Below are 24,423 nucleotides of genomic sequence, written 5' to 3' on the forward strand. Positions count from 1 at the left end.
TAACACGTGGTTCCAATTACCACCTCGACGACTGTACACGTGGACCTCGCCGCAAGACTCCGACAACAACATCGTCAGGAACCAAATCGATTATATCCTAATTAACATCAGGTTTAAGTCCAGTGTGATTACAGCAAAAACCTACCCTGGAGCCGATATATCGTCAGATCATAACCCAGTAACAGCTACAATAAGACTCAAATTGCGATCAATACAATGTACAAAGACGAGACGAACAGACCTGGAGAAACTGAAGAACAGCGCCGATAAAAGACAAGTACAGCAACATCTCAACGATAGCATCCGCTCAATAACAACAGAAACAGCAGATGTTCAGGAGTACTGGCGCTCGTTCAAACAATGCATCACAGAAACAACAGAAGTCATGCTGGGACATCAGCCACCGAAAAAGAAACAACGATGGATGACACATTGTATTCTCGATCTAATGAGCCAACGAAGAATGTACAAAAACAACAACTTGGAGAAGTACAAACAAATGCAACAGAAGATCAGAGAAGCAATCCGACAGGCAAAAGAAAAGTGGATGGAAGAACAATGCGCCGAGATTGAAGAACTAATTAAAAAACATGACAATTTTACTCTGCACAAGAAGCTCAAAGAAGCTGGTAACATCTACAGACCAGCCCCAACAGCTACCTTGTATGCGGACAACAACCAACCAATCCTAAATAAACAAGAAAAAATGGACACCTGGACAAACTATATACACAAGCTCTATGGCGCCATTAGAACACCTGCAGAAAAAGACCAACAGATATCGAAAGACGCTCTACACATTTTAACATCAGAAGTAGAATATGCAATCAAAACAGCTAAGTCAGGCAAAGCGTGCGGGCCCGACACAATCCATGTAGAAGTGCTCAAACTATTAGACAGTAACAACATACGACAACTGACTAATTGGTACAATCAAATATACAATGGCAATAAAATTCCATCCGACTGGCTACAATCCATCTTTGTGGCCATACCAAAGAAAGCAACAAGCCGGAAATGCGAGGACTACAGACTGATAAGCTTGATGAGCCACGTGCTGAAAGTCTTCCTGAAGGTGATCCAACAGCGCATACGCTCCACATGCGAAAATGCATTGAAGAACACACAGTTTGGCTTCTGCAAAGGACTAGGCACAAGAGAAGCAATCTTCTGTCTACAGATACTACTACAGCGATGCTACGAACATCAGAAAGAAGTGTACATCTGCTTCATAGATTACGAGAAAGCCTTTGACTCAGTCGACCACGACCGACTAGCAGCTCTATTAAAACAACTGGGACTAGATAAAAACGACATCAACTTCATCATTGCTCTTTATTGGAAGCAAACAGCCCAACTCCGATATGACAACGAATTGACAGACCCAACACCAATACAAAAAGGTGTACGACAAGGCTGCCCACTTTCACCCAGTCTTTTCAACATCTACTCGGAGCAGATTTTTGATCGAACACTAGCAGATAAAAACATTGGTATTAAAGTCAATGGACAATACATCAACAACATCAGGTATGCCGACGACACTGCACTGCTGGCCGATTCGGAACAAGACCTACAACAAATCTTGGACGAGGTTGCCACAGAGAGTCAAATATGGGGCTTACGAATTAATAAAAAGAAAACAAAGGTTATGAAGGTCAGCCGAACTACAAGCGAAATAACAATCAAGCTTGGTAGCGAAAAATTGGAACAAGTACACCGATTTAAATACCTTGGTGTAATCATTGACGATCAGTTGAACCATGAAGTCGAAATCAAGAGCAGAATTGAACAAGCAAGGCAAGCATTTATTAAATGGAAAACACTCCTTGCAGACCGCAACTTGAGTACATCACTGAAACTGCGCACACTGAAATGCTACATCTGGTCAATTTTGCTGTACGGAGTTGAGACGTGGACACTGACAACAACAGCAACAAAAAGGCTCGAAGCTTTCGAGATGTGGCTGTATCGAAGAATGCTGAAAATCCCATGGACAGCCAAAACCACCAATACACAAGTTCTGCAAGATATGGGCACTGACAGGCAACTGCTGAAGACCATCATTAGCAGGAAGTGTTACTACCTAGGCCACATTGCCCGAAACGACCACAAATACCAGCTATTAAAGCTAATCCTGGAAGGAAAAATCGAAGGGAAAAAACGACCAGGACGGCCAAAAACGACATGGCTCAGTAACATCAAAACATGGCTACAATTAACAACAGCACAAACTCTACACGCCGTGCTAGACCGGGACCAATATCATCGTGAAGTCGCACACGCCGTTAGGCAGCACTAAAGAAGAAGAAGATAGAAGGGTAAAAAACCAATTATCATATTTTTTACTGGCAAATGAGGTTCTAATGTTGTAAATGCTTACCCCGAGCTCTCATACTCTGATGGTGCATTGTCTTTGAGTTGTGCGCCTTTTGGCGTCATCTGGTCCAACCCATGTGAGACTAGGCTCTAAGGAAAGCTGTCTCGGGTGTGGACCAATCAACTTCAAGGACAGTGCATATATTATCAGAGTTATGTTTTTTGTTTGCATTATGGCTGCAGGTATTGTGGTCTATGCAAACATGACTCCTTGTAAAAAAAAAAAAAAGGTGTCAGTTTTGTTGCCAGATAGAAGGGTAAAAAACCAATTATTATATTTTTTACTGGCAAATGAGGTTCCAATGGTGTGTGGGGGAAGGACAACAAACTAAACACAAGAAGCAGTTCTAAACAAATTAGTTTTCAATAAAAGTGATGTAAGCAGTGGTGGTGGTATAAGTGGAATTGGGGGTGCCGTCCTGCCGAGCCACCTTCTTGGCCGTGTCAAAGTCGAGCCCTTCGAGCGCTTCCAGCGCCAGTTGCCGCCAGTCGGTCTCCGTGACCCCGAGGCACGCGATCTGGTACGCCTGCTGGTACAACCCGCGCTCCAGGTACTGGTACATGGGCGCCGACTGTCCACACATGCACGCACGCACACACACATAAAGTTAATGACAAAGCTCCCCCCCCCCCAATAGCTGTATAGAATGTGGGGGCAAGTGCTATTAGCTAGCACCTGTAAATGCCAGCATAGTGCATGAGGGGGTTATGTGACCAGCATCACCGCCTGGCCGCCTTTGTCTCCCCAGTGCTGCCGTTTACTTATTGCACCAACTTCTCATTGAAGGCTGAGTCGACCTAGGGCACACCCAGGACTGGCTCAGATATCCATCACTGACGTTGGCTGCGGACAGGGATGACACTCATGTTTGCTATGAATCAAAGTGCTATAAACCTCAGTGTCTAACTCAGTATCTAACTCAGTGTCTCTCTGTGCCTCTCGATGTATTTCTTGTAACTCTCCAAATCTATTTCTCTGTGCCAGTCGGTTATCCGTCCATGTCTGTCTGTGTCCGTCTCCACGTGCCTTTACACATATCTCTGCGGCTCTTGCTTTGGCAATCTGTCTCCATGTTTCTCCTCTCCGCCCCGTCGACACAGCGCCCCCCAAGTAGCCTCGACACGTCCCTCGTCCGTCACTCACGGGGTCAGAGAAGCCACCGGCTTACCTGCGGCACCTCGACGGCCGACATTGAGAAGACGTGCAGGCAGAAGATCTTGGAGCCGTTGTAGCCGACCACGAAGCCCTGCAACTTCTGCTGGTGCACGGGCAGGTCGCTCGCCTTGATGTTGAGCAGCCCGCCGCCCGAGAAGCACAGCATGTCCTCGCACTGCGTGTTCCACGCCACGCTGTTCGCATTCGGCTCCTGGTAAGGAAGTGCACACAGCCAGACGCAAGCGCATGCATGCGTGCGCACGCCAGCAAACACACGCGCACGATATACGTCAACATTACCAACAACGATGATGCAGAGAGCGATTGTGAGAGAGCCACAGATCGCCCGTGGCTCAAGTTTGTCGTGGGTTTTATAGGCGGGGGGTTGATGTAGCAGCAGCAGCCTATAACAACAGTTGTACACATTACGGGAACCAATCTAAGCACCACCCAGGCTCAATCCTGTTTAGCTTCTGCGATTGGGCAGCGCGCACGGAGTGATTCGGTCGACGGGCGACGGGTCCGTAACACGCGAACCGAACGTTGGGCACGTCCCTACGTAGTTGCGGTGACGCCGCCGCAGTCACGCAAGAGGGCAGGCACCTGGAAGAGCAGCTCGCGCGTGCGCAGGTCGTACACGAGGCACACGTTGTGCTCGTCCACCACAGCCAGCTTGTTGCGCGACGTGCTCATGTCCAGGCAGCGCACTGACGTCGCCTGCTTGAGCAGCACGATTGGGAAGAGGTTGTCCACGAAGATCTTCAGGATCTGAGAGACGAAGAGAGTAGGAGATGGTGGCAATGGAGCGACAGGTGACAGGGACAAGACCGCCCGACAGAAATATATAGAATTATCAAAAGTCAAACAGTGGTCAGTGTGCTGATTCGTTTGCCCTTGTGCTTTTACGTACATGTGTGTGTATCTGTTTATAAGTGGGTAGTGTAGTGGTTAGCGCACTGCGCTATGAACCCGACGACCCGAGTTCAATTCCCGCTCACGGCAACACGAGTGACGATTATTTTAACTGGTCCTGGGCCTCCCCTAGGTCGACTCAGCCTCAAATGAGTACCTGGTGCAGTGTGTAAACATCGCTACTAGGGAGATATAGGCGGTCAGGCGTGGTGCTGGCCACCCACCCCCTCGTGTACCGTTCAGGCCTTCATAAGTGCTCGCTAACAACACTTTTCCCAAGTCTGTAAAGGTTAAACGGGGATTTTTGTTTGTTTGGTTTATTTTATCAGCATGGTATTTTCCCCTTATACAATATTTCTTCCAGAAAAGAATATTCGTTTCCCACAAAAAACTAAAATTCTCGATTTTTGATCCCCCCTTAAAATATTTGTGCCACCTTTTTTTCTCTAAAATAATTTACAGACTGACATCAATCCACTACGAGATGATGGCCTCCTCATGACGTATTGGTCGGCGGGGTTATTATTCGACCATACTTACGGGGGATCTTTGTCTTTGTTTGTAAGTGGGCGTGTGTATTTGTGTGCGTATGGCCTCCCCTAAATCGAGTACCTAACAAGGGGTATAAACATCACAACTGGGGAGACAAAGATGGAAGGGGCGTTCCGCCGGTCACACCACCCCCTCGTTTGCTTTGCTAGCGCAAGATAGGTGCTCGCTTACAAGACTTGCCCCAACAGCCTGTGTACGCTACACGAGAGATCTTAGTCACTGTGGTCATTAGAGATTAAAATGTATGTGTGGGTGATATGGGACTATGCATTTTTGTTCAATGTTTGTGTTATGTATGAGAGTGTTGCCGCTGCTATATGGAAGATCTTTCTTTTTAGTCTTTTTACGTGTGTGTTTGCGTCTGTGTGTATGTTTAACAGCATAGGTCTCACTCCGAATCAGTCGAGCGGCATTATCATTTCATTGGTTGCGTAACGCTGTGTGGAAGCTACCTGGTCTGTCGCTCTGCACGAAGCTTCAGGTCTTCTCGGCCACGGTCATTCCCTCCCTTCTCTACGCTTGCGAAACGTGGACCACCCTAATGGAGCATCTTCGCCGGTTAGAAACATTTAGGCTGGCTTGCCTACGATCCATCCTGGGTTTAACCAGGCTGGATTGTGTGAGGAGCTCACAAATCTTTGTAAGATCTGGGCAAAGTCCCATCGGTGAGCTCCTCCGGCGGGCAAGGCTGTGTTGGCTGGGTCACGTAGCCCGCATGCCCAGCCACCGCATGCGTAAACAGCTTTTATTTGGCCAGATAGAGGGGGCTAAACGGGCGCGGCACGGGCTAGAGAAGAGATGGAGTGATGTGGTACAGGAGGACGTGGAGCTGAGTGGACTTGCCGATGACTGGTACCAGCGGTGTCAAGATCGGCCTCAGTGGAGGAGGCTCGTGAAGGACGCTGCTGGGCAGTTGGAGGCAGTCGCCCTCCAACAACAACAAAGGGCGGAGGAGCAAAGCTCACAACAACGAGCGTAGCGCCGGGTGGCTAAAGCACAGCAAGTTGGCACAGTAGGGGGCACAGGTGGTGCATCAGCCAGTCATCTCAGTCAGTCGACCTGTGGCACCTGGGTCTGCCCCGTGACCTCCTGCCAGCGGGCGTTCGACACTTCACGTGGCCTCAAGGTGCACATGGCCTGGCACAAGCGTCGTGGTGACATCACCGCCACTTAGCCGCGAATGGTGGTTGTTGTTGTTGTGTGTGTGTGTACAGTGCTGCCAACTGAGCCATCTTGTTGCTATATCTAGCTAAGTGGTTCTTAACCTTTACTGCAGCCTTGCACCTCTTTGGTTCTCAATCGTGTATAATGTTAATAAACACAGAGGGTTTGATGAAACAAAGCAGTTGTAACTCAAGTGCCCGTGCTTCATTGGTGTTTTCGATTATTTACCTTAAAAAAAAATCTGTCCAAGTCTCGCAATCCCAGAAAGGGCATCTCGCACCCTCGGGGTGCGTGCACCCCCAGGTTAAGAAGAACCACTGCTCTAGTGTCTTACTGGGATGAGGAGATGACGTAGATCTAGGAACGAGTCCCACGTGTGTGTTAAGGAACCTGCATCAGTTTACTCTGTTTAATCCTCAGTGAATTGTCTAGTGACACGATTCCAGGCCTGTATATAGGATCCCGCACCAGTTCACCTACTTTTTAATATTTGGTAAATTGCTCAGTAAAATGTTTAACAACTTTAGAAGGTCTATACATACCCCCACCCCCTACTCACAAGGGTATGTGTGTTTTACGTTGTTGTTATATGCATTTGTCAAGACATCGCAGTTGGTTAACCCACCAGGGTCTGTCCCATGACCTCCTGCCAGTGGAGCCTTCGACACTGCATATGATAGCCTCGAAGTGCACCTAGCCTGGCGCAAGCACCACGGTGACATCACTTATTGGCGAATAGCGGCTGGTGTTGTTGTATGTTTAATGAATGTGTGAGTGTTGTAGTAGAATGCCAGGGTGGGGGGGATATTTGTCTATTTGTTATCTGGCTACTTGTTGAGGTTCGTTTGCTGACGTTCTACATTTAGAGTCTTTGGCTGCTATAAATGTCCACACGATGATCAGCCACTTTGTTGAGCTATCATTTGTGGCCATATCACTTCTGAAAAATAATTAAGAGCTCAAGTGGGCCTTACCTGGTAAACGAAAACACTGATTAGTTTATTTATTCAATTGTAGTGATTTGCTTACCTTTCCTATACTTTTCACTCCTACAGTTTTTTTGATACTGTTTGTTGTAACTTTCTGACCCACCTCTATTGGACGTCTGTGAAAAAGCGCTTCACAGGCCATCGGATTTCTCCAAGCTAAATAAAGATTCTGATGCTCATTAGGAGTTCAGAATCATCAGAATGTGTATTTACACTTGAGGAATCCGATGAGCTATGAAGCTCTTTTTTCAGACGTCCAGCAGTGGTACCATCGTCCTTACCTGTCCGTTCTTGAGGCCCACGAGCAGTCCCTCTCTCCCCGCGGGGCCGCCGATCACCTTGATGTACCGGATGAGTGACTCCATCACCCATTCGCGCTCCTTCAAGCCGCCAAAAGTCAGGCACTGCAGCCGCTTCTCCTGGAGGTGAAGTACGGGGACGGAGGAGGGGCGGAGGGGTCAGGAGGTCATGGGGTCAAGCGCAGCCGCACCCTCTCCTGGTTCATGCGAGAAATGTTTTGATACAGACGTCAATGACTCTCTGATCATCAGCCTTCTTTACTTGGCCGGGTCAGGGCCCATTAGCACGGTTGGCTACGGGCGGTGCAAAAGAGGCTCAACATACATACACACATGCAGAGCCACTGTTGTGGAGGGTTAGGAAGAGGTTCAGGGTCAAATCAGGACATGGGTTCGTGCGGTAGTTCCTAACATTTTTAGTATGGTGGCCGCTAATTAAGACTGCTGTTTTTCCAGAACTGCTCCGGTCTCAATCAAAGTGAATGAGGTTACTTGAATGCATAGGTCTCCGTTAAAGTGAATGAGGTCAGTTAAAATTGTAGCGCTGAATACAGTCCCTTTAATATATAGGTCATTTCCTTTGCAGCTCAGTATTAGCACATCAACTTTCAGTTGACTGGATAAATGCTCATTGAGATTATCTGTAATTGGAATTATAGTAACCTCGTAATCATTGAGGAAAGATTTGAGCATCGGTCAAGGTATGGTATAAGTGCTATTACCCAAAATGACCTTTTCACATGTTTAAAACAAAATGTATATTCAAAGTGTGTCATCGGTGTCACGTTGCAAGACAAAGACATTCCCATCCGGAACGCGTGCAGCTTGCATTGTGTTGGAGAATGGCCTCGGAGACACTTCAAAAGGGCCCTTTAATATATATTTTACGTCCTGAAAAACAGTGGTTATCACTTGTAAAAAAAAAAAAATTATGTTGCTATGGAGAAACGCGGCTCGGCACTGGTTAATCATCATTGTCATCATCATCGTTATCATTACATTACCATAATTCATTGTCATCACAGCACCTGGCAGAGGATGATGTGTTTGGAGCAGACGACAAGCAGGTTGCAGTCGAAGCGCCGGCCGATCTTCTGTTTGACGCGGTACTGCATGTCGGCGGAGTCGTCCGACACCAGCTCGTAGATGACGATCTTCTCCGGTAGCTGGATCGCGAGCCGGTGTTGGTAAATGGCGATCTTCTTCACCAGCTCCTTGCAGCGGATCCTCACTTCGATGCAATCCACGCCGGTGATGGTGAGCGTAATAAAACATTGGAAAGTGAACCCCCGCACAAAGCGATCGATGCAATGTACTCAAACGAAGAAGGCCGCAAAGTTGTACTTTCCGATTTAAAGCTTTCGTGACTGCAGGGATTCATCTTCTTGGTTCTTTCGGTAAAGTCACATAGAAGGAAAATAATAAAATAATAATAATAAAACATAATCAAATAATTCTCACGACGTTTCGGCCACAACGCAGACGGCTGCTTGCGTTGTGGCCGAAACGTCGTGAGAATTATTTGATTATGTTTTATTTTTATTATTTTATTATTTTCCTTCTACGTGACTTTACCGAAAGAACCAAGAAGAAAAAAGTTGTACTTAATAACAGATGAAACAAAGAGTGTGCGGTTGTTTTGCCACCTTTCTGCTCGGTGATGAGATGCTGCACAATGACATCGGTCATGTTCTCGCGGAAGGCGTAGCGGTCCTTGTAGAGGCCGTGCACCGTGCTGAACACCAACTGGAAGTACGACACCGTGCCATCCTGGCTGCCCAGCGCCTAACGGATGGGCGCACGAAATAACATATTTTTAAATCCTTTATATTAAGTTCACTTGCTTGCTTGCTTGCGCGCTTACGACCGTGCAAATCTTTCGGTCGTTTTTTAACCCACTTCCCGTGATCCAATCGAGCTGACAATTTGCACACAGACTCGTTGTGCGTGACAATTTATTTTCGTGAAAATTTTTTTCCAAAATTTTCCACTTTTTAAGAATTTTTTTTTTCATATTTAATTTAAAATACCAATGTGATAAAAATGAAACTCTTACTCAAGAAAAACAGAAATGAATAATAAAATAAAACCGATGCCACGCATATAAAGGATTTATAGTGAAAAACTTTGTTTTTACGGGTTAATTTTTTAAAAAGATACATTTCGAATTTTATTGTGGACGTGAAACGTCATTGCACAGCTCCCGACAGATGACGGGTCGTCTCTCCTCCCCAGCGGATGTTTGTACGTTCCAAGCGGTTACCCGCAGCGATTGCCTTTGGTTATGCAGGCTCCCCGAGGGGGTGGAGGAGGGTTACAGTCCCCTGACTGCCATATAGGGTTTGGCCAGGAGACGTCATTGATGCCTGTGCCCCTTGGTGGTATTATGCTTGGGTTTTGTGCCTCGTGGTCCTTCGGTGAGTCATTTAAGGTGGGGGGGGGGGGGTTAATAGCCCCTTGCATCAGTCCAGACACACACAAACATATACCTACACCAAAGGACATAACCACACCAACCATGCACAACTATGCCAATAAACAACAATCCCCCATATAATACTAACAGACTGGAAGGGCAAGTGCTCTTAGCGAGCACCTATGAAGGCACACATGGCACACGTGGAGGAGGTGGTTAGCACCACGCTCAACCACCTTTCAACCTCAAGGACACCCAGGACTGGTTCAGATAATTGTCGCTGGTGTTGGTGGCCGTGAGCGGGAATCAAACTCGAGTCGCCGGGTTCGTAACGCAGTGCGCTAACCGCTACAAGACAAAGATAAAGACAAAGATCCCCCATATAGCCTTCACAGACTATAGGGGCAAGTGCTGTTAGCGAGCACCTATAAAGGCCGGCACGGCACACGAGGGGGTGGGTGGCCAACACCACGCCCGGCCGCCTTTGTCTCCCTAGCGGCGATGTTTACACATCGCACCAGGTACTCATTTGAGTCTGAGTCGACCTAGGGGAGGCCCGGGACCGGTTCAGATAATCGTGACTGGTGTTGGCCGTGAGCGGGAATCGAACCCGGGTCGCCAGGTTCGTACAGCAGCGCGCTAACCGCTCCACCACCGCGCACACCTACAATACACACGCCACCCCCACTCCTCCGTCACTCACCACGTATTCCGAGTCGGGCTTGACGCGGCAGCTCCACACCCACGCCGGGTGCTCCCCGACGGGGCCGAGGGGCACGCCCTCGCGCGTGTACAGGTGTGCGCGGCCGCCCGAGCCGCACACCACTACGTACTCGCCCTTGGAGAAGTAGCTCACGCAGCACGGGTCGAAGCCCAGCGTGCGGTCTTTGCCGATCTGCAGAGGGTGACATACATCATCGCCACCAACACCGGTAGCAGCGTATATGTACGTTTGTTGATCTTCTTTCGCACCGTACGTAGCCAACCGTGCTAATCGGACGTGCGGACATAACCACACCGAGCACCAGCAGGCGAGTGATACCACTGGCTGAGAGGCGACACTTATCCTCCCGAGACCGGCAGTCTCACCGGCCGTGCAAATTACAGGCTCGGTGACGGGCGCAAATAGAAAGAAAATGGTGGCGTGTGGTCGGTGGTGTGGTCAAGGTAAGACGATCTTGTCGTGGTGTTGGTAGTGAACGTGACTCAAGTGGAAGTGTGTTGTGGTGGTGGTAGCGATGATAGACATGCAAGGGTTAGGGGGTGTTGTGGTGGGTGTGATGGGATGTAGTGGTAGGAGTGGTAATGACGTCGGCCTTCATAGGTGCTCGCTAACAGCATTTACCCCAACAGTCTGTGAAGGCTATATGGGAGATCGTTGTCTTTGTGGTAGTGTTGATGGGTGTGATAGTGGTTTAGTGGTAGTGCGTTTGGTGGTGGTGGGTGAGGTGGTAGTTGTCTGAGTGGTGACAGTGTGTGTGCATGGTTGTGGTAGGCGTGTTGGTGGTGGCAGTAGCGATATTTGTAGGCATGATAATGCAGAACTGTTATACAGGGCTTTGGAGGCAGGGTTTTGTGAATCCTGCAAATTTCAGTTGCATTGAGATGCTATATTAATTGAAACTATTAATGTCATTGCACACGGAATGACTTGCCACTGCACCGCACGGTACCTGTTTGCCACTGAGCTGATAGAAGGACAGCTTCTGCCCCCAGTCCGATATTGCTAGTGTGTCGTGATGATCTTCCCTACGAGCAGCACACACCATAAATACAAAATATAAAGACCACACGTTGCCCGGACGGATGCCTCGGCAAATCGCACCGGAGCCCTGCGCACCGTCTTCAACGGCCGACTGCAGCCGACCTTGGGGCAAACCAGGGTTGTGGTGGACGTGCGCTGTTGAGGCCAACGTCGAACATCACGGTCTTAGAGACTGTGCTCAGCATTGCGGCGTGCTTAGGACAGGGTCGTCTGGCGGCGTCTTGTTGGGACCGCGACGTTCCAGCCAGGGGCATGCGACTGACGATGACGGTTCTTACCTCGTTTGTATCAGCACTATCCAGGCTCTCAAACATTGTACAAGGATCGCTCGTATAGCCTTAGCAGAATGCTGGGACAAGTGCTGTTGGCGAGCACCTATGAAGGCCGACACGGCACACGTGGGGGTGGGTGGCCAGCATCGCGTCCGGCTGCCTTTATCTCCCCGGTGGCGATGTTTACACACCGCACCAGGTACTCTTTTAAGGCTGATTTGACCTAGGCGAGGCCCAGGACCGGTTCAGAATCGAACCTGGATGGCTGGGTTCATAGCGCAGCACGCTAACCGCTACACTACCACTACCCAAAAGACACCAGACATCTTCATCTAGTGTCTTATCTGGTGTCTCCTGGTATGGGCTCTCACCAGGCCACAAGTGAATGTCGTCCCGCGACACGACGTGTCGTGACCGGGCCTTGACATCGGCCTCAGACACAATCGACTGCCAGGCTCGGCCTACATCTCACCGCGATGGGCTCCAGCAGATGGACCAGACGGGGTGGCCCCCTGGCCTTTCAATCTTCACCTTCTCTTCGCCGTTCTTGTTGCGGATGCTCACGACGCCGTTGAACATCCCCAGAGCCAGGTACTGCCCGTCATTGGTCCAGCTGGACAGACGTGGAAAGTAGGAAGCAGGAAGCAGGAAGCAGAGAATCGCGGCAGTCTTGGCATGACGGCGGTCATTCAAAACGTGGGGTTATATTGCATTAAATGCAACAACATACTCAAGACAGGATACAGAAATAGTGGGCACATGTATACATGTAAGTATGTATACTTTTTATTGCAGGTGATGAGCACAGCCCCTAAAAAAACAAAACGCCAAGCGGCCAGCAACAAATGACAATATTCAAGGTGTAATAGATAACAATGTTATGCATGTTTCAGTCAACTGCCCTCCTCCCTGCACGTGGAGCCTACTTCTGATTTAATTTTATGTCTTTTCAACCAGTTTGATCCCAAATGTATCCTGCCATGAGACGAAATGTCACTTTGAATCCCAGTGCAACCCTTTGAGACAATGACCCATGTTACAGAACTACTCCTGAAGATTCCCTCAAGTGACCTCTGCTCCACTTTCCCACCTGCTCTTCCACTGACAGGAAAGTTCGCCGCGTGATAAACCAACATTTTAATTCTCAAGAGCTGGAATTTTTCCAAATTACAATTTAATGTGATGTGCATTTCGTGCAGTAATTGATGGCCGTTAAATTCTTGACACCTCAGTACCTGGTTTAATCACAGGTGGCTGACACCTGGATATGAACCAAGGGTCTCAGTGTTGGTGGCTCAGTGTTGTGACCTCTAATCCGCCTAACCACCTGCACGCATATTTTTCCGAATCACGTGTTAAAACACGCGTGTGTTTTCCCGCAGCAGGCGTTACCTGCAGCACGTTATGCGGCTAGAAGCCTTGTGCTTCTGCACTGACTTCTGCTCTGGAGACCACAGCCCTGACAAACATAGAACAGAAAGTCAGCATTATATAAACAGACGGGTAACAATTCACGTGCAAAAAAAGCACAGCCTCTATGCATTATGTAAAAAACATCAGCACCCCATAATAAATGCCTTGTGGTCAGTCCTCTTGACTTAGGCCACTGTCAATATAAATTTGAGCAAATGTGATTGACAGGCAGGATACAGATGTAGAAATTGTCGACCGATTTCATTCTCATGGTTTTTCAGGCCTGCACTATTAGTCTGTTATGGCGGCTTTGTCACATCATTTGCAAATTTGATCAAAACTATTTACGGTATTCTCGTATATTTTCTTATCTTCCATATATGTACAGAAACTCATTATGCATTGCTGTGGTGCATTATGGGTACCTCTGTCTCTGCATAAAAAGTTTTAATCCACCAGCCTATTGCTTTCCAGACAAATATTATCCCGCGGCATATGTTTAAGCAAGCAAACTCTCAAACGAATTCGACCTGGGTCTGATAAGCAGTCAAGCTTGTCAAATGCTGTTGAATGGTGCTAAGTATGTTATACAGAGTGCTCTTACCAATAATGGGGGGTAGGGGTGGTGGAAAGGATTAAATTAACTCTAATGCACTCACCAAAATCGCTAGAGGAACATGAAGCCAACTGGTGGCTCACAGGGTTATAGGCCACACTCTGGATGACGTCATTGTGCCTGCAGAGACATGAGGTTGGGTAATGGGTCAACGGTCTATGTATTCATTCTGTCCTGCAAATCATACTCATTTTCACACTCATCCAATCATCCACTCTGCCGAGTATTCTCTCATCCAGTCACCCATCTAATCATCCAATCACTCATTTACCCATTCACTCAATCATCACTCATCCGTTCATTTACTCTCCCACTCCATTCATCGGCTGGAAAAAGGTAACGCATCTCAAGGGTATCTCCCCTCATCAAATAAAGGGCATCAATCTCCCAATGTAGTAATTATTTCCTTATCAATGTATGTGGCCAGGTAGTGCAGAAAAAAACTGATATTTTATCGAGCACTGAAAATTACATTTATTTGAAACACAGATGTGGTTGCATTCAAGGATCCATAAATCCAATTCACACTGCATTGTTTATCTGCCCAGAGATATTTTGTCTGGTACCTGACTCCGTTTGCATCCCAGGTCTCCCGTGACACGAACTAGTCTCAGTGAGCATGTATGACCTTGTTTATTTAACAAAACGAAAGTGACTCAAATGATCCCTGAGGGCGGTACTCATCTCCAATTTTTAGCCCTGAGGCAAGGGTGGAAATTTCACATTTCTATGGCAGGGCTGAGTTTATCCATAGGACCTCCCCACAGAGTGGTGCTCAATTTATTGACCCCCAGATGGATGATGGGCAGAGTTAATGCCCAAACAGGATTTTAACTCATGACCTTCCGACTGTTAGCCAACCACTCTACCCCTGAACCACCTGGTATACTGTATATGCGAGTTGATGTATAATTGCGGCAAACCCACAAGTGTAACTAGATTTATGTACAGAGACCGTTTGTCCTGCGATGCACTTCGATGACACTCCACGTCCTCTCTTGCCAAACAGACTTTCATCTCAATAGCATCCCACCTGGTTTTTAAGCGTGTGCGTGCATGCATCACTGCTTCTGTATACGAGTGCATATACATTTGTAAGCCTACAAATGTAATTGGTCTCAAGTCGCTCTAACGCGTTGTTATTTTTCCCGTGTCGGCAAAGTGTGCTGTTGCCAAGCGGCTCAAGGGATGCTGCGTGTGCCCCCAGATGTTACAAGATAAGCGCATCACACGAAACCCCACGGTAAGCCCGTGTAAGCCAAGAAGCTTTAACCGGGCGTTTGAGTGAAAACCCTCAGTGCGAGTATCACTTTGCCTGCAGTTCACCCAGCGGACACATTGACTGATTCACTTGAGTTACATGCTCATAGGAACTCGGCAACCTCATCACTCTTCTATCGCTACCACCATGGTTGCCTTTCCTGTGAACTTCACTCACCGTCTATGTTGAGGACTCGGTCTACCAACATGACCGTTTGATCTCATCCGTACTGTGTTCAACAAAACTCTCCTCTTTCTGCTCCTTCCCTCACACCACTCCACTGTGGAATTCCCCCCCATCGTATCTCTTTCCAAGTCCTTGTAATGACCTTGCTCAAGGCAAGACACGTACAAATTCGTATCAATTACCACTTTCATTTGTGCCGTTTGTTTCTGGCCGCTTTGTGTTTTGGGCCTTTGGGTCTGTGCTTAGCAACTGTGCTCTATAAGAAACCTCTTGCAATCACCCACCCATCTATCAATTTTAGCACTGGGTGACAGTTTCAATTCCTGCTACTCCCTTCATAAGCATATGTGTGCATTTCACTGAATCGGAGAGCTGTAACCATTACCCACTTAATACTGGCTCCTGCACACTCAATAAAAAAACAGTCCCTTTGTCAATCCACTGCTGGATGAAGTCCTCCAACACCAACCCATAATATGCCCTTACGTGTATTTGAGGATCCCTTCAAGCTTGGACGTCCAAATGATGACGCTTTTGTCTGCTGAGCCAGAGGCAAAGCGTTTCCCTGTGCGAGAAACACAGGCGTCAATCTCCGCAGAGCAATCCTCACGATGTCGCCATCATACAAATTATATCAAAATCACATGTCATGATCATATCGTAATTATCACAGTTATATCACGAGTCAAACACATAAACATTACAGTTATGCCGTCGTCATGATCATGTCATCATCACAATCACGTAATCATTATCAGAGCCAAATCATCACAATGATGCCATCAGGATTTAATCATATGAATCTTCCTCATCACTACAATCACATAATTATTGTCATCAGCTCACCATCCTTTGCATATGCCACGCAATATACTGTGTCTTTGTGTCCTTTCAGTGGCTGTATCAGCGTCCCATCCGACGTGTCATAAACCTAGCACATGCATGCACCAAAACAAAAACATTTAGCGGCTTCTGCTGGAAAGCATTCGGAGAAGAAAAAAATTAAAGCCGGGTCTGCAACCTGCTTTGTCAACATCGGAGTGAGTGACTGTGCAACAAAGGAATTAAATTGGCATAATCAGGATCATAACAACCAATCGTAGTTTGCAAATGTGCAAGTTGTGTAAAAATACGTCGCTAGTAATTCCTGAGCAGCCGTGTCTATCTCTAAGCAACATGCCAATGTGTCTGAAGGTTAAAGTTTTTAAATGTGGCACGGATCGGAAATGTGTACACTGCAAATAAGTATGGAAAATAAGTACAGTAAAACCTCGTTATTTCGGTATTTGATCATTCGTAATTGGGGATAATTGGGCACGGCTGCACTTTCGGCATATATACAGTATTAGTAATTAGCCATGAGCCGAATTGCCGTACCGAATGGTCCAATTTTGGCATACAAGTGAAAGTGACGCCGCTCCACGACCAAAACAACTACTCAGTCTAGTGGTGGCGCACGCGGTGAGCGTTAGTGTAGTGCTGGTTACTGATGGTAAGTTACTCTTTTTGGAAAATAATTTGGATTTTTTTTTATTGGGGCAGGAGGCACTGAGAAGTGCCATTGTACATCATTCGGAATATTGCATAATTTGGCAAGGCCAGAGCCCCTTATGAGTAGAATTAACAAGGGTTTACTGTATGGAAAGTTGTATGCTTGGAATTATACTGTCAGAAGGCGGAACACATGGATCAGAGAACAAATGTAAGCTAGAGACACCATATTTGCCGTGAAGAAAAGTGGGCTTGGGCAGGACACGTCTCCAGAAAGGGGTGATGGCCGATGGGCAGAAATAACGACTGGGTGGCAGCCACAGAAGGGAATGCGCCCAAGGCAGAGGTCGCAAACGGGTTTTGATTCCTTACCCGTACCCGGCCGCACCAGGGTCGCAAACGGGTACCCGTACCCAACCCGATACCCGGCTACCCGTACCCGGCCGGGTATCGGGTAGGGTACGGGTACCTGATTGCGACCTCTGGGATGAAGCCATGTTGCAGACGCGGGTGGGTTGATTCTAGGAACTTGAATTGTGAGAAGAGACAAGACGTTGGGAAATGAGTGACAAACGGTTATTCACCAGTGACTCACGGCCTACCCGTACCCGGCCGCACCAGGGTCGCAAATGGCTACCCGTACCCATACCCGGCCGGGTACGGGTAGCCGGGTATCGGGTAGGGTACGGGTATCGGGTACCCGGTTGCGACCTCTGGCCCAAGGTGATGTCGAATGTGGGGATGCCTCATACTCAGGTGCTCAGTGCATTGTTGCATCATGGGAACGTGAGGGATGGTGACGGCTTGAGGAGGCCTTCATCCAGCAGTGGACTGATCATGGCTGATGATCACCGTTTTGCAATTGTATTGAGACTGGACTGTACTTCACAGACTGTGGACACTAAACTCACCAGGACCTTGGTGCCTGCTGCCACGATCAGCTGTGTCCCGTCTGGTTTGAACGCCAAGTCATTTATGCTGAGGAAACAGGTGGTTAGTTAAAGGGAAGCAAAAGTCAATGAAAATACAGTCTGTTCTCCTATAAAGCAGTTGTTGCGTTCCTGAAGAACACCGCGTTATGAAAAATAATATGGGGTAAAGCACAGTCCGCGATAACACGTGAGATGTGTACACAGGCTGAACAAAGACCCGAGGCACGTGGGAAGCATCGAGAAGCATCCAGCAGCATCCCAATGCCTAGAGTTATATGATGCTACACCGAGGCAGACGCACAACCGCTTATTCCTACTCACGTGACATAATTCTGTTCGCTCGATCGCGTTATATCTAATTCGCATCCGCTTTCAAAAATGTGTTCCCTAATACATTAATTGCATCATATCCAATTCGCGTTATGAAAACGCGCATTATATGAGAATTGACTGTACATCTGATGGTGCTTATCTTATAGCTACATACCAAAGATGTTTTTTTTCCTGCGCTCTGACATGAGGATGAAGTTTGACCGATGAGAAAAAAAACCGTTATGGTTTCGCAGCAGCATTTCGCCTTATTAAATCCTTTATATTAAGTTCACTTGCTTCCTTGCGCGCTTACGACTGTGCAAATCTTTCGGTCGTTTTTTAACCCACTTCCTGTGATCCAATCGAGCTGACATTTTGCACACAGACTCGTTGTGCGTGACAATTTATTTTCGTGAATTTTTTTTTCCATAACTTTACACTTTTTAGGAATTTGTTTTTATATTTAATTACCAATTGCTTAATGGTGGCAGGCAATCATCTGACCCATAGGTGGCAGCCATCTCAAGCCAGAGGACGAGAGGACTCTAGCCGCCACGCATATAAAGGATTTATAGTGAAAAACTTTGTTTTTACGGGTTATACTTGTTTTTAACTTGATGGTGCAATTGGTGTAATGTCATTCGACGAAAAACATGATCGGATGTCTTCGAGGGCGGTGCTAACCCTCTGTGTGAGAGAACATCTTTTGCGGAAGCAGATATCACAGAGCCACCTCCTTCAAGTGACCGAGTCCAAAATTAACCCGTAAAAACAAAGTTTTTCACTCTAAATCCTTTATATGCGTGGCGGCTAGAGTCCTCTCGTCCTCTGGCTTGAGATGGCTGCCACCTATGGGTCAGATGATTGCATGGCACCATTAAGCAATTGGTAATTAAATATCATATTTTTGTCCTAAAAAGTGTAAAATTTTGGAATTTTTTTTTCACGAACATTATTTGTCACGCACAACGAGTCTGTGTGGAAAATGTCAGCTCGATTGGATCACGGGAAGTGGGTTAAAAAACAACGGAAAGATTTGCACGGTCGAAAGCGCGCAAGCGCGCAAGTGAACTTAATATAAAGGATTTAAAAAAGTAGGGGGCAGCAGTTTCCCACTTTTCCGGCTCTGCCACAGAGAGTCTTATCTTGACTTGAAGCTTTCGTGACTGCAGGAATCCATACTCTTTGGTTCTTTCGGTAAAGTCACGTAGGTAGAAATAAAATAAATCACGTTTCGGGTGCAACACAAGCCTTTGGCTTTCCCACCTGATGACGGACGCTTGTGTTGCGCCCGAAACGTGGGGGGTGGGAGGGGTGGTGCTGGGTGGGGAGGGGCTGGGTGGGGAGGGGCTGGTCACCCCGTGGTGCCCTTATAAAACTCAACGTTTAACCTACTCACGCCGGCTTGTGCCCGCCCTCACAGTCGGGCATATTTGCGGAATACACCACGCCGCCGTTGACCCTGGCCATTGACCGAGCAACCCAACGTTCCTACCAGCTCCCTCCGCAGGAATGTGTTTTTATGTATGTACGAATGTTTAACTTCTTTCGCACCGTACGTAGCCCACCGTTCTAATGGGTGGTGTGGGGGAGGACAACAACGCAACTTAACACAAAAGCAGCTATAAATAAATGATAAATGGCAGCACAGTCACCACCACCGTATTTTAAATCAAACGTGGGGTCCGTCTTCTAATCGATTGTGCGCGTGTGAGATCGAATGTGTAACAACTTTATTAACGCTTGGCACGACTTTGTTTGAAGTCTTGCGTTCCAACGATGCGTTTTATACTCTTTGGTTCTTTCGGTAAAGTCACGTAGGTATAATTTTATTTGAGGTAAAATTATATTTTCTACCTACGTGACTTTACCGAAAGAATCAAAGAGTATGGATCCCTGAAAATCACGAAAGCTTTGAATCAAGATCGACGCGTTTTACACTCCGAATAACACGGTTATTAAAAAAAACACGAAGGCTCCGTTGAGACGAAAGGGTTATTAGTGGGAATGCAACAAACGTCGAGCAAAGTAATCGTCGACTATCTTGCCAAATTAATTACATTCTAAATATTAAAATACGAACGCGTTTAGTGTCGTGGTTACCATGGCAACCCGCACCGCGCTGTTAACTCAACACCCGGCGCGTCGCTTTAACGCTCTAAAAGCAACGATAACATTACAACGATACATTACGATACATTAACAACGATGCTTTACAACGATGTATAACATAACCCTGGCAATATTACACTCGAAGTTTAAATTAATCGTCAACATCTCTCTCCCTCACCATTGCTCCGCTTTATCCTTGTCGTACGCTTTGTCGTTCCACGACGGGACGGCCCTCATTGTGACTTTTAATCTCTCCCGTTACCTTAGTTAATTGGCCCTTTTAACCGAGAAGCTAAAGTTTAATTTGTTAAACGTCTTCGTTGTTTGTTTGTTACAAAACTCTGCACCGACGTGCAATGTGACACTAAGCGCAATTCTAATTCCGTACAACGTACAGGGTGCCGTGTCCAGCCTCCGCGCCACCGATTGGTCGAGAACCGACCCCTTCCCCCCGCCCCCTTCTTTCCCTGCAGCCAATCGGCAAGCGGCATCTTTGGCGCGTTCTTTATCCGCGCTACCAATTCGGATCGCGGCCGCCAGCGCGCATGCGCAGTTGCGGGCGAGGCGGGGCTTTCTCATTCTTAGGTTTCAAGCAGGGAACGCTCAACGCGGTGCGGTGGCCTAAGGAGGCAGAATCGGCGACGTTTCGGGCAATGACCCTTTCTTCGTAGCGCAATTTAGGGACTCGTCGCCACAGTTATAGTCACCGATGCTCACCGCTGCGATAATCTGACCTCTGGAAAACATTTAAGGTGGTGTCCCCACTCCGCGCTTATGAGGCCCATTGGTTTGGCTGTGATGCCAACACACACATCCACATCTCCAAATAACCACAAATTCAGCATTTAATTACCGAAAAGACAAGGTTACACGATGAACAAGTTGAAAGTTCTAAACGTATAGCTCGTGCCCTTTAAAGCGGTCAGAATCAGATCACACTGGAGGAATCCGATGAGCGATAAAGCGATTTGTTTACAGATGTCCAGAATATGAGAATAGGTTTTCCCCTTTTTTCTGGCAACAAAACAGGTGTTGAGATGATAAAACACCAAACTGAAACCTTTTACAAGGAATCATGTCTGCATTAACCACAATGCTTGTGGTCAGATTGCAAATAAAAAACGTACTCTGATAATATATACAGACATGATTCCTTATAAAAGGTTTCAGTTTGGTGTTTTAACATCTTAACACCGGTTTTGTTGCCATAAAAAGTGGAAAGCCTATTCTCATATTTTGGTATTGGTAAAGGAGGTCCCATGATGTCGATGTCCAGAAGTTGTTTAGTATAAGAAAGTGTTCCAGAGTCATGTAACGATGGGGACCCTTCGTTTCTCAATCCTGGTGTTAAACTAAAAAAAATTACCGAAAGAACCAGAGTATAAAAAAAATGTAAAGCTTTCGTGACTGCAGGGATTCATCTTCTTGGTTCTTTCGGTACCGAAAAACCAAGAAGAGTATAAAAACAATTATGCGGGTTTTTGTTTTACCCAGGAGTGAGCTTAATGACTCTCCTTTTTCAGGAGTGCCCTGCCAACTCTTTAGAAAACATTTCTGACATAAATTAACGAAAGTCGCACTGCTGTTGCTCTTTTATTTTTGTTTGTTTCCACCTGTGGAGGAGACGCACACCGTTATTTCAAAGCGAAAATAAAAAATCAACGCCACCATCCCTGCCAACTATTTAGATACATTTTCTGACAAATGTGAGGGTGTAATCTGGTTCATGGATGGATTTATATTTTGCACCCCGATGGTATTTTTTTGTATTGTTGGAATGTTTTGACCCCGTGCCCCCCTGACTGGACATCTGTGGGGGGGGGGGGGGAAAGCTTTATAACTCATCGGATTCCTCCTGCAGTATGAATACACATTTGTATTTGTGGCCAAGTCGCTTTGAAAGAGAAGCTAATAGCTCAGTGGGCCTTACCTGGTAAGATACAAAATAGTTTAGTTGTATTAGTATATATATTTTAATGACTTGTTTATTCTGCCTATACAGTACTTTGCACTCCTCTTTACTACTATAATAATCACCAAGAAATGTCTGTCCATCCCGCGCGTGACGTCACTCCACATGAGTCCCACCCCCCGCGTGACGTCACTCCACATGAGGCCCCCCCTCATTAACATTCATGAGTGGGTGGATTTTTACACTAACGCAGAGGAATGTCGAGCTCAATTAAATATTTTATTACGCAAAGTCGCTTCAAATATGACGTTTCTTGTGACGGTAAAATAAAAATCTACGCAGCACAGTGCTACATCAGTCCGTGACGTCACTGCAAAAGAGCCCCCCCCCTTCATTAATATTCATGTTCGCGTGGAAATTTACACGAACGCACTCCTCCCCTCATTAATAATCATGAGCGGGTGACGTCACTCCACATGGCGCACCCCTCCACAATAACCATGAGGGGGTGACGTCACTCCACATGCCGCACCCCTCCCCAATAACCATTAGCTAGTGACGTCACTCCACATGCCGCACCCCTCCCCAATAACCATTAGCTGGTGACGTCCCTCCACATGGGGAAACCCCCCACCCCTCATTAATAATCATGAGCTGAACAATTTTTCTTTTAAATATTTCAGATTTACTGCAATATACACCCGTTCTTAGGTGGGCAAAAGCCTAGTTGTATATTGTTTGTTGTAACGTTCTGATCCCGTGCCACCTGGCTGAACATCTGTAGGGGGGAAGAGCTTTATATTCTTAGGTTTTTTTCGGTAAAGTCACGTAGGTAAAAAATTAAAATTAATAAAAGTAAAATAAAAATAAAATAAAAATCACGACGTTTTGGAGGCAACACAAGCTTCCGTCTTCAGGTGGAAAAGTCACAGCACGATAGCTGTATCAAGTGAGATAAATTCCAAGAAACCCGTATTTTTAAATCCTTTATATTAAGTTCGCTTGCTTGCTTGCGTGCTTGCTTGCTTACGACCGTGCAAATCTTTCGGTCGTTTTTTAACCCACTTCCCGTGATCCAATCGAGCTGACATTTTGCACACAGACTCGTTGTGCGAAACAATTAATGTTCGTGAAAAAAAATTCCCAAAATTGTACACTTTTTAGGCAAAAATAAATGATTTTACATATACTCAAATAGAACTTTCATGGCTTTGGCTGAACGTAACAGTGTAAGAGCCCAGAGCGTAACCCCTCCACAGGCCGTGGCGGAGTAGCGCAGTTGGTAGCGCCCTCGCTTCCCATGCCAAAGGTCGCGGGATCGATCCCCGCGTCCTCCACAGGCGAATATATGTTTAAATCCTTTATATGAAGTTCGCTGCCAGGCATATGAAGGATTTATAGTGAAAAACTTTGTTTTTCGGGTTATACTTATTATATATACTGGTTGAGGGTGGGAGGAGCCAAGGTAGGCCCTGAATATTATTTTTGTGAGGTTCGGTGCGGCTGAAGCACGCTGTTAGGAATGAGCCCTTGTTGTGCAAACCAGGTGCGGATGATGTAAAGGTGCATGTAAAAGGGACTGAGCCTTTTTGTTATGTAGAGATGATGCGGCTGAAATCGCTGCCAGGAAATGAGTCTTTATTGTGTAGAATGGTTGACTGAGCCTATTGTTATGTAGAGGTGGTGCGGCTTAACTCGCTGCCAAGAAATTAGTCTTTGTTGTGGAGAATGGTTGACTGAGCCTATTGTTATGTAGAGGTGGTGCGGCTGAAATCGCTGCCAGGAATGCTCCAAATATGTGTAGTTAAATCTTTTTTGCATGGTTAATAACATCTTTCCAATGATTACTAAGTTTGTACCCATCATCACGGTTGAAATTATGTCTGTGTTTGTATATTTGGATGGCCTCGTGTACAAACCTTTGATGGTAGCCAGGAGGCTTGCAGAGCATCTTAGTCTCGGAAAAGACGATTTCATGAGAGCCCACAGAGTTGTAGCAATGATCGGCAACGGCGAAAGAATCAGTTTTGCATCCGAAACGTCGTGATTTTTATTTTATTTTTATTTTACTTTTATTAATTTAAATTTTTTACCTACGTGACTTTACCGAAAAAAACCTAAGAATATGAATCCTTGCAGTCACGAAAGCTTCAAATCTAGAAGAGCTTTATAGTTCATCAGATTCCACCTGCAGTCCAAACAAATATTCAGATTCTGAAACCCCCTGCGAAATATCGCGAGACTACGCGGGCGCGGTCACGCGCACGCGGCCTCCGCGAGATTT

General features: G+C 46.6%; 1 protein-coding gene across 1 annotated transcript in view; it reads right to left on the reverse strand.

The window, feature by feature from the left end:
• Positions 1 to 20,640, reverse strand: part of IFT122 (intraflagellar transport 122) — a 34,993-nt gene extending 14,353 nt beyond the window's left edge. Inside the window, exons 1-15 of the mRNA XM_078614537.1 lie at positions 20,406 to 20,640; positions 17,783 to 17,849; positions 16,227 to 16,311; positions 15,867 to 15,945; positions 13,977 to 14,053; positions 13,297 to 13,363; positions 12,377 to 12,517; positions 11,541 to 11,616; positions 10,571 to 10,762; positions 9,098 to 9,236; positions 8,480 to 8,682; positions 7,434 to 7,571; positions 4,139 to 4,303; positions 3,549 to 3,746; positions 2,811 to 2,951 (exon numbers count right to left, since the gene is read on the reverse strand). Of these exons, the coding sequence (XP_078470663.1) occupies positions 2,811 to 2,951; positions 3,549 to 3,746; positions 4,139 to 4,303; positions 7,434 to 7,571; positions 8,480 to 8,682; positions 9,098 to 9,236; positions 10,571 to 10,762; positions 11,541 to 11,616; positions 12,377 to 12,517; positions 13,297 to 13,363; positions 13,977 to 14,053; positions 15,867 to 15,945; positions 16,227 to 16,311; positions 17,783 to 17,849; positions 20,406 to 20,464 (1,827 nt within the window). The 5' untranslated portion in view covers positions 20,465 to 20,640. The remainder of the gene's footprint in view (positions 1 to 2,810; positions 2,952 to 3,548; positions 3,747 to 4,138; positions 4,304 to 7,433; positions 7,572 to 8,479; positions 8,683 to 9,097; positions 9,237 to 10,570; positions 10,763 to 11,540; positions 11,617 to 12,376; positions 12,518 to 13,296; positions 13,364 to 13,976; positions 14,054 to 15,866; positions 15,946 to 16,226; positions 16,312 to 17,782; positions 17,850 to 20,405) is intronic.
• Positions 20,641 to 24,423: the final 3,783 nt, after the last annotated feature.

The sequence above is a fragment of the Lampetra planeri genome, chromosome 44 (genome assembly GCF_965212315.1).
Source record: "Lampetra planeri chromosome 44, kcLamPlan1.2.h2, whole genome shotgun sequence".
NCBI classification, from domain to species: Eukaryota; Metazoa; Chordata; class Hyperoartia; order Petromyzontiformes; family Petromyzontidae; genus Lampetra; species Lampetra planeri.